Below are 10,381 nucleotides of genomic sequence, written 5' to 3' on the forward strand. Positions count from 1 at the left end.
CAGGAGAGAGGGTCAAAAACAGAAATCCGAAAAGATAAAGAAGCTTAAAATATATAATATTCGAAACTCCAAGGGCTTCCTACAAACATTCTCTTGCAATGGCCATTCGAATTTTTTGACCGTTAGGGCCCGTTGCAGACTGGGTAACGGTTATGATTCAAACACCCCCAACCCCGAGAAAAAAAAAAAAAAAAAAAAAAAAAAAACCTTCCAGACCGTTAACCACACTTAGCATCAAATCCCAACCCCAAAACAAAAAGCACAGAAAAGAACAGAGCAAACCCCACTGATCGATGGGCTGCATTTCGTCAAAGCTCGTCAGGAAAAACCTGAAGCGAGAAATCATTTTCAACAATGGCGGCGAGTGCGTGAACCACGTGGTCTCTCTCACGTCAAGCACCTATGGGGCGCTCAACTTGGACAACGAGCAACCCACCAAAGATTGTGTGGGGGCTGAGAGTAGGAGACTCCAGAGATCTCCTCCTCGCGTGGAGCCAGAGGTTATCAATGCTTGGGAACTCATGGAGGATCTTGAAGAAGGAATGCCCATTTCGAATCAAGCCAAGAAGAGCCCCAAGCCTCGGTCTTTTCTACGTGGGTTTACCGGTTTCGATGCGAGGAGTCCGATGAAGTTCTCGAATCAGAGTGGGTCTCCCAAGAAAGCGAAGAGATTTGCTGGGAAAGAGAATAAGAGTCGGGTTAATCTTTTCGGACGTGCCGATTATAGCCCGAAAGCGGTTCTGAAAGCCAAGATTTGTTATCCGGTGAAAGGGTCTCCAATAGGGGCAAAAAGAGAGAGTCCTGGGAGAGATTCGGAGTTTTCGTCGCGAAGAAAGAGCTTTAGTCCCCTGTTTGATCCAGAGCTTCTTGCTTCTTATGAGAAAGAATTGTCCGAAGAGGAAGAACAAATCAAGATGATCGTTTCACCCACACCGAAATCCAGAAGAGCGAGGAAGACCAGGGAATTGGAGGCTATTCTTGATTCTTTTGAGAGAAAGTGCCCGCCCGGCGGTGAAAATGCGGTTGTGATTTACACGACGACGTTACGAGGAATCCGGAAGACCTTTGAGGACTGCAACAAGGTCCGGTCGATAATCGAATCGCACTGTATCCACGTGTTCGAGCGGGATATATCCATGGATTCGGGATTCAAAGAGGAACTGAGGGGACTAATGGGGACAAAGGAGGTGAAAGTTCCACTAGTTTTCGTGAAGGGAAGGTTGATTGGGGGAGGTGATGAGGTGGTGAAGTTGGAAGAGGAGGGGAAACTCAGCATTTTGTTTGATGGGATTCCGAGGGCTCTCGGAGGGTGCGAAGGTTGCGCTGGTGTGAGGTTTGTGATGTGCATGGACTGCAGTGGGAGCTGTAAGGTCTTGGATGCCGAGCAGAAGAAGATGGTGAGGTGTGGTGAGTGCAACGAGAATGGGTTGATTCAGTGCCCTGTTTGTTGTTAATTTAAATTATCAAGAATCCTCTTCTTGGATTTTGATTTGGGTATTTCTTGAAGCTGCTAGCCTTGGTATGTCATTGTTCGTTTTGAAGGCTAGACACAAAAGATAGCTTGAAGATGCTCTTCTTTATGTGAGAAAATGGGGTTCTAAAGTGGGTTTTAGGCCCTCCTGTATGCTGATGCTTTGATTTGCTTGTTTTTATTAATCTACTGATCTAGTTCACTATTCTTACACGCATGATGGAATTTATGGAGGAATTATTTACCATTTCGTATGTGTGTGTGTGTGTGTGTGTATATATGACGTTTACTTCAGTCCTGTATCTGATATATACAGTATTTAGGTGTATGAACTCTAAAAGTCAGAGTTCCTGCACTGACTTTCAGCATTTGATATGTCAATATGCTAATGTAGCAATTCTACCTTATTTCTTCTCTTTTTCAAGTATAGTAAGTTATGAGTGTTACCAATTTCACTACAAGAACTTTATAAATTGATGCACCTATGTGGATGCTGCCACCAAAACTGCCAGACTGTTGTAGGTTTGCTTACTGACCCCCCCATTAGCCGGGAGACTTTAGGGAAAGAAAGAAAGAGTCTAATATGAAGCCATCCTCATAAGTACCCACATCAGTTTGTAAGACTTCTGTTGTATATTGACGGACACCATCCACTTCCTCAAAGTGTTGTGCTGCTGTTAACATATTGACTGACTCCATCCACATCAGTTTGAAAGACTTCTGTTGCATATTGACCTCCCAGTTAGTTGGCTGCCTGGTATGATTGCAAAACTCTCATGGTGAAATTGATAGATACACTAGTGGGTTCGTTTGATAAAACGTTTTAGATGGTGCTTTTTGTTTTTTGGTTGATGTAACATAAATGTGAAAGTAATTTTGAGTGTTTTATAAATATTTTGTTTTTAGAGTTGTTTGTGACTAAAAAGCAAAAAGCTTCTCCTTGTTGAAAGAGGCCAAATCTGTTGTTCTATTGAACTTCCACTTAGTTGGCTGCCTTAGAGGCCAATTCTGTTGTTCTATTCAACTTCCACTGAAGTTGGCTGCCTTTGGAGAGAGAGAGAGAGGAATTAAAATACTACATTTTGATATCAGTGTCAAGGTGTAGGCAAAACAAACTCAAAATTGAAGCCACTAAATAAGAGATGGGCGATTCTTACATGCATTTTTAATATAATTTTTCTGAAAGAGAATTATTCAAAATCAAATCCCCAAAAAGAATAAATCAGATCAAAAGAGCCTATCCGACAACAAAGTAATTTCCAAATGAACTTAAAGAACATTTACAAAAATTGGACTCCTAACAAAATGATTATGACCATCAAGAGTATCAGGCACCACTTTCTAACACTGACACCTGAAGGAGATTCAATGGAAACTTTGTAAACCTTGGGATCGTGTCTTTTCCCTACAAAGGAGAGGGTTTGATAAACTTTTAAGTCTGAGAAATCTGTTCTGGTTTTGTTAACCAAATACAGAGACGGGAAGTTTATATATAGCCAATGAGGCTAAGAGCTCTTTACAGTGAAATAGAAAACGAGAAGGCACATTACATCTTGAGATACACGTGGAAGTAGAGGGAAAGAAAAAGACAGGACGCTGGACAGTGGACACCAGCTTCATCTTCTGTCACGTGAAAACAGAGTTGGTAATCAGGATGAAACATGGGGCTGTCTATTGGCTTAAAATCTGGAAGGTGCGGCTGCTGTTGTGCAGGAAGCGGGGAGCTGTTGTGCTGGGGGCTTGACTGTGCTGTGTCAGTACCAAGTGTAGCTGATGTAGCTGTTGTATCAGGTATAGCTGCTGTTGTGCAGGAAACATGGAGCTGTATCTTAACAAAACTGACATTGGTTGCGAATAATCGTCTAATGTTTTGTTTTAGATCGGACAAACATGGTATGGGAAGAGATGAAAACCCTTGATGGATTCACAGTTTTTGCAAGTTCCTTGTCATCTCATTCCAGAACTGGCCTTCGTGGACTGGTGAGAAATAGTGTCTACTTCCCCAAACTTCTTTGCCGCTCGTTCGACAATTGTAGATACTACCGTATAAGGACAGTCCTGACTTGGGAGGTCATGGAATTCTCTGAATTGAACCGCCCATAGACTTCACCAGCTTCACCTGAAGAAATCTAGTTGCAGAAGTATGGTCTATTAATTGAGCATTTAGAAATGTTAATTAACATGTTTAGCTGTAACTGCATTTGATGGAATACTATATTGCTATAAATTTCTGTCCAAGTAGTTGCCCACAAAGTGACTTTGTTATCTTCTAGAAGAGCTAATGTTGGATTTGTGTTTTCTTTTGTCACAAGTGTCTGTCTGGTATAACATGTTGCCAGATAGTGTGTATTAGATTCCTGTTGTGCATATGTTGACTTTCAGTGTTTGTAGATTATGTGATGTCTTGGGTCTCATGGTAGTCAGTATGCTGCCCAGAATCTCAACCTTAATCACAGCTAAGTTGTTCTACTACCCATTTCTTCAGGCCTTATTTTATTATATGCATAATGCATGAATTTTACAAAGAAAGATCCACAATACATATGGACATATGAACAGTTTGGACAGCATATATACTACTACAAGGTGCCAATCTGTCTAGGCAACTTATCTATTAAGCATTTTTTTTTTTCATTTTTATAAAATAATATTAATATGGTATATGAGACATGCGAATGTAATTGATAGGTTTGACGTGGTGGGTTGCATTCAGGGACGTAGCTAGGTATAGCCATGGGGGTCCATGGCCCGCCAAGCCCCAAGCTTTTTCCAAATAAAAAATAAAAATTTTACTCTTTATTTTATTTTTATTTTTTTTTAGTTTTGGCCACTCCAATTTTTTTTTTTTTTTTTCAATTTGGTCCCTCCAAAGTCTACAAGTTGGCTCCGCCCCTGGTTGCATTTATAAGATGTCCATAGATACCATTTGTGACACTTTTGTAAACTGAAGTGTCTATTTGATAGCGAGACAAAGCACATGTAATAAAATTTAAAAAAGAAAAAGAAAAAGTATTTAACCATTTTTGAATAGCGTAGTACAATTTACATCAATATATGCAAACAAAATAAAATTTAGACCATAAGATAATGCTACATATATATATATACATACATACATACATACATACATACATACATGCATGTAAAAATGATTATTTTGTCTATAATTAAATAATAATCCTATTTGAAAATATTTGAATTACTGTCATCAAGTTGAAAACTCAAAATTATAATATAAAAAAAAAATTGCAAAAAGAGGGTTTTGTGACATAATTTTCAATTTTTCCTTCTTATAATATCATTTGCCCATTTAAAAAAAAAAAAAAAGCCAGGACACGTGAGCATAAGATGACATAATAAAAATTAATGTCAAAAATCATATTTTTATCTTATAATTATCTTATAACGCTCCTAATGCTAACTTGTTAGTTTCAATCGTATATTATTTTTTTTACCGAGAGCACCGATCCAAGATTAATTACGACCATCATATTAATATTAATATTTTAAGATAATTGCAACATAAAAATATGTATTTTTACTCCATAGTCAATCATATACGCATGTGCTGTAAAGAAGTCCTCCACACCTCTACATCTACACGAAAACAATTCGGCACATGTTTTGCCACGTCACAGAAAGTAACAAACATCAACGTCACGTGGCAGCCATTGATTGGTAGGCAGAGACTGAAACTGTGCAAGCTCTCACACGTGTTGCCACCACGACTCTATCTGTAGTCCCTGTCGAAGGCAGAAGCAGCTTCGCTTGGTTCTCATTATGGCTGGAAAAATGAGGAAGCTGAAATCGTAAGATTTTTATTTTTTGGATTTAATATTTTGCATAAATTCAAATTGAAATGTAATCATTTTTTTTTTCTCCCTTTTGAACATTTTACTTGCTTGAAGTTAAGGATGAGCAACATGATGTTAGGGTTTCTGGGGGGATACCGGATACCCAATGTGTTTTTACAACAATTATAAGTCTGAATTGTTCAAAATTTGGAGTCCAGTCAGAAACTTTTGATGGGTTTATCAAATGGGTCTTAATCTGTGGCTATGAATCGTTCTTGGGTTTTGTAGACTAGATCAAACTAAGGTTTGTGATGGATACCAATGTCAAATTGAAAACTTCGATGGGTTTTTTTTTTTCATACGGGTTTAATCCCCATATTAAGGTAATAGATTTTTAGGTTTTAGTCCAATCTACAAGTGTTTTATTTTGAATAAGAAATGAAGGGCCTACCAAAAATTAAAAGAGAAGAAAACTAAAGGGGCATGTTCTAATTATGTAGATAGCTTTGAAAAATTTACTGCAATTTAGAATCCCTTTTAAGGGTGGGTTGTCGATTGATTGTATTTCAAGCTTTTGTTGTTGGAGATCCAATCTGCTAGTGTCTCTACAGATCAATGACTTCCTTTTTACTCTCTCTTTGGCGAGTGTTTGTGTTTTTGTTTTTTTGGTGGGGGGCTCTGGTGGAGGCAACATTGTAACGTGATTTTTACTGGAGTTCTCAGCTCTGTCTTTGCATACATTTCTTTTAGCAGTATGGCATTTCAAGCTCATTAATTGGTTTAATTTGACTGTTTTATACTACAACTTACTGGGGCTTTATGTATAGGTTAGCCTGAAACGGTCACTGAAAATAAAAGAATGACAATGGAGGAGAAGAAAGAGAATTTGGAGCTGCAGAATTGGTCTGGCCTTCCTACAGAACTCTTCGAATCGATTATATCCCGTCTAACCCTAGAGGACAATGTTCGCGCCTCGGTCGTTTGCAAGAGATGGCACTCAGTTGCAGTCTCTGTCCGGGTAGTAAATCAGTCACCATGGCTTATGTACTTCCCAAAGAAAAGGAAAAAGAATGGTACCTTGTGTGAATTTTATGACCCATCACTACGCAAGACACATTCCATTGAGCTGCCCGAGTTGACTGGGTCTAGGGTTTGCTACACTAAAGATGGCTGGCTGTTGCTGTACAGACCCAGTTGTCATCACTTGTGCTTCTTTAATCCCTTCACTCGCCAAGTGATTAGACTGCCCAGCTTTCAGTTGAATCGTAATGCTGCTGCCTTCTCCTGTGCCCCAACATCTACCAGCTGCATGCTTCTTACAGTTTCTTACAGGGGTCCCCAAATTGCTCTTAGCACTTGCCATCCTGGGGCAACAGAGTGGCTTACCGTTAGTTACCAACATCCTTTGGGCTCTTTCTTTGGTATTGGTATTATGAATAAGTTTGTTTTCTGCAATGGACTTTTCTATTGTCTGAGTTACAATGATTGGCTAGGGGTCTTTGACCCACTGGAGCGTACTTGGAATGTTCTTGTTCTGCCTCCACCCAAATGCGCCGGCAAATGGTTGAATAATCAGTGGGAAGGCAAGTACATGACAGAGCATAAAGGGGAAATATTACTTATTTGTGCTTGTTCTTATGAAATCCCCGTTATGTTTAAGCTGGATCAGGCAAGCTTTGTATGGGAAGAGATGAAAAGCCTCGATGGTGTCACACTTTTTGCGAGTTTCTTGGCATCTCATTCCAGAACTAACCTTTCTGGACTGATGACAAACAGTGTCTACTTCCCCAAAGTTCGTTTCTGTGGAAAGAATTGCACATCATATTCTTTCTATGATTGTAGATTCTATCCTTGTAAGGAGTGTCATGACTTGGGAGATCGATATCCTCCTGAAAATATCTGGATTGAACCTCCCCAAGACTTCTCAAGCTTCACCTGAAGAAATCTAGCTGCAGAAGTATGGTCTAGTTTTAACATTTAGAAAATTTGTATTAAAATGTTTAGCTGTAACAGCATTGGATGGAATGCTATAAATTTCTGTATTAAGTAGTTCAGTTGCCTGCAAAGCGACTTTGTTACACTTCTTGAAGAACTAATGTTGGACTTTTGTTTTCTTTTATCATAAGTGTGTCAGAGTTTGACTTGCATCCTGTAAGTTTTTCAATGGAGTTTTTTTTTTTTTTTTTGTTAAAAAAAAATGAATGAATAAGATTGCTTCTAGTGAAAATATAAGTTGATTTTTCCTTCAATCTTGTCCATTCATTTTTTTACAGAGATGTCAATTGAAATATTTACAGGATGTAAATATTTCAAGTATTATATTTATGTATAACAATTCTGAAGATACTTTGTACCCACTATCTACACCCAAACCAGAAGTGGAAGATAAAATTGACGAGGAAGCCATTAGAAAGCAAGAAAAATGGGTTGAAAATGATCTAATGGAAAATGCCACCATTATCCATTGCATGAAGGATAATATCATTCCTCTGTTTTAGGGAAAAGGAAACGATGGGTGCATTAGAAATAAAGTATCTATTTCATTTTATTTTATTTTAAACAAAAAAAGTCGTTCTTTTCGTTTTTTTAATTTTAAAAGAAAAAAACTTTTTTTTTTTCGTTTGTTTTGTTTTTATAATTTTAGGTCTTTTTTTAAAAAAAAAAAAAAAAAAAAAAAAAACTTTCTTTTTCTCCTTTTTTCCTTCTTCTTCTTTTTTTTCCTTTTTTCTTTAATTTTTTTTTAGTTTTTTTTATAAAAAATTTATAAGAACATTTTTGTTTTATTTAAAAAAATTATCGTCATTTTTGCCTTTTTGTTGGTCTTAGAGGAGGACAATGACATTTTTTAATATTTTGAAAGGAAATATTGACACAATCAATAATTTAAAAGAACATTAACAATTAAATAATAGTTTGAAGAGATACGTGTATGTTTCCTCAAGTATTTAAAGTACTAGTTTTAATTTCTTCATGCTGAAAACTAGAATTTTAATATCAAAAAATGAAAAAGAGGTTTGTGACATAATATTACTAATTATAAATTTATGAGATAATTGCACCGTTGGTCCCTGTGGTATGCCATAATTATTTTTTACTCTTTATGGTTTAAAAAGTTCATGGGAGATCCTTGTGGTTAGCAATAATTACAAGGGAAAATTGCACCATTAGTCCCTGTGGTATGCCATAATTATTTTTCACTCCCTATAGTTTAAAAAGTTCATGAGAAATCCCTGTGGTATGCAATAATTACGTTTTACTCCCTGGGTCGATTTTCCGTCTGCAATTTTGACGGAATCTGTTAGCCCTACACGTCAGCGACACGTGTCGCCATCTTAATAAAAAAAATAAAAATTTATTAAAAAATAAATAAAAATACTTATTTTTAAAAAAAAATTAAAATTAAAAAAAAAAAAAAAAAAAAAAAAAAAAGAAAGAAAGAAAGAAAGAAAGAAAAAACAAAAATGGGAAAGGGGGTGGCCCAACCACCCCCAAAGGGGCGCGCCACCCCCAGCGGCCTCTGGGGGTGGCCGCGCGCCACCCCCATTGGCTGGGGTGGCCTGGCCACCCCTTTCCCATTTTTGTTTTTTCTTTTTCTTTTTTGAATTTTAATTTTTTTAAAAAAATAAGTATATTTATTTATTTTTTAATAAATTTTTATTTTTTTTTATTAAGATTGGACATGTCAGCGCCACGTGTCACCAATAAGATGACGACACGTGGCGCTGACGTGGCATTTGACGGAATCTGTTAAAAATTTAACAGAATTTGACGACAGGGATTGATTTGTAATTATTACATACCACAGGGATCTCTCATGAACTTTTTAAACCATAGGAAGTGAAAAATAATTATGGCATACCACAGGGACCAACAGTGCAATTTTTCCTAATCACAAATTGATCCATGGCGTCAAATTCCGTTAGAATTTTTAACATATTCCGTCAAATGCCACGTCAGGGCCACGTGTCACCAATAAGATAGTGACACATGTCCATCTTAATAAAAAATATAAATTTATTAAAAAATAAATAAATAAATTTATTTTTAGCCACCCCTTTCCAATGGGGGTAGTTGTGCGCCACCCCTAGTGGCCGTCGGGGTGGCCATCGGGCCACCCCTTGCCCCCTTTTTTCTTTTTGTTTTTTTTTCTTTAAAATAAGTATATTTTTTTTTTTTTTTTTTTAATAAATTTATATTTTTTTATTAAGATAGACACGTGTCTCCATCTTATTGGCGATATGTGGCACTGACGTAGCATTTGACGGAATCTGTTAAAAATTCTAACGGAATTTGACGCCAGGGATCAATTTGTAATTATTGCTAACCACAAGGACCTTCCATGAACTTTTTAAACCATAAGGAGTGAAAAATAATTATGGCATACCACATAGACCAACGGTATAATTATCCCTAAATTTATAACCTAGAAAAAGAAAAAAACGTAAAGACACGGTAGAGTTCTCGTCATGTATTAAGACCTCCAGGCATCTACACAAAAACAAGTCGGCACAAATGTTGCCATGTAACATAAAGTCAACAAAATGGAAAATGATTATTACACTCACGTTGTATAACTCCAGCACTCACATTAGACACAAGGAATGAAATCCATACACTAGATCCCACTTCCTTGTATCTGGTGTGAGTGCTGGAGTTGTGAAGTTTCCTTGTGTCTGGTGTGAGTGCTGGAGTTGTGAAGTATGAGTGTAACGATCACTCCTCCAACAAAATACCAACTTCACGTCAAAATCATTCTGATTTGCCTTCTATTGATTGGTTCATGGAGACTGAAAGTGTGAAAACTCTCGCACTTGATTCTTAAGGATTCACACATGTTGCCACCAGCCCACCACCACTTCCACATACGGCCCATACGGGCTCTCTCTCTCTCTCTCTCTCTCTCTCTGTCTCTCTCTCTCTCTCTCTCTCTCTCTCTCTCTCGTACTCTCTGAACTTTCTCTCTAAAGTCTCTCTCTGTCTAGGCAGAAGCAGCTTCATTTGGTTCTCACTTAGCACTATGGCTGGGAAAAAGAGAAGGAAGCTGAAATCGTATGATTTTTATTTTTTAGATTCCATATATTTTTCATAAAGTTAAATTGAATTGTAATGAATATTT

The 10,381-nt window shown here is 37.3% G+C and overlaps 2 protein-coding genes across 2 annotated transcripts; both read left to right on the top strand.

The window, feature by feature from the left end:
* Nucleotides 1-219: 219 nt before the first annotated feature.
* Nucleotides 220-1,718, top strand: LOC133873652 (uncharacterized protein At3g28850). Its single transcript, XM_062311388.1, has one exon. It carries the CDS (start codon nucleotides 294-296, stop codon nucleotides 1,452-1,454), a length of 1,161 nt encoding a protein of 386 aa, XP_062167372.1. The 5' UTR covers nucleotides 220-293; the 3' UTR covers nucleotides 1,455-1,718.
* Nucleotides 1,719-5,177: 3,459 nt separating this feature from the next.
* On the top strand, nucleotides 5,178-7,412 carry LOC133872281 (F-box/kelch-repeat protein At1g57790-like). The gene is made up of 2 exons (XM_062309760.1): nucleotides 5,178-5,280; nucleotides 6,093-7,412. The coding sequence occupies exon 2, from the start codon at nucleotides 6,125-6,127 to the stop codon at nucleotides 7,202-7,204; it is 1,080 nt and encodes a 359-aa protein (XP_062165744.1). The 5' UTR covers nucleotides 5,178-5,280; nucleotides 6,093-6,124; the 3' UTR covers nucleotides 7,205-7,412.
* The last annotated feature ends 2,969 nt before the right edge of the window (nucleotides 7,413-10,381 follow it).

Source organism: Alnus glutinosa, chromosome 7, assembly GCF_958979055.1.
Source record: "Alnus glutinosa chromosome 7, dhAlnGlut1.1, whole genome shotgun sequence".
Taxonomy (NCBI): Eukaryota; Viridiplantae; Streptophyta; class Magnoliopsida; order Fagales; family Betulaceae; genus Alnus; species Alnus glutinosa.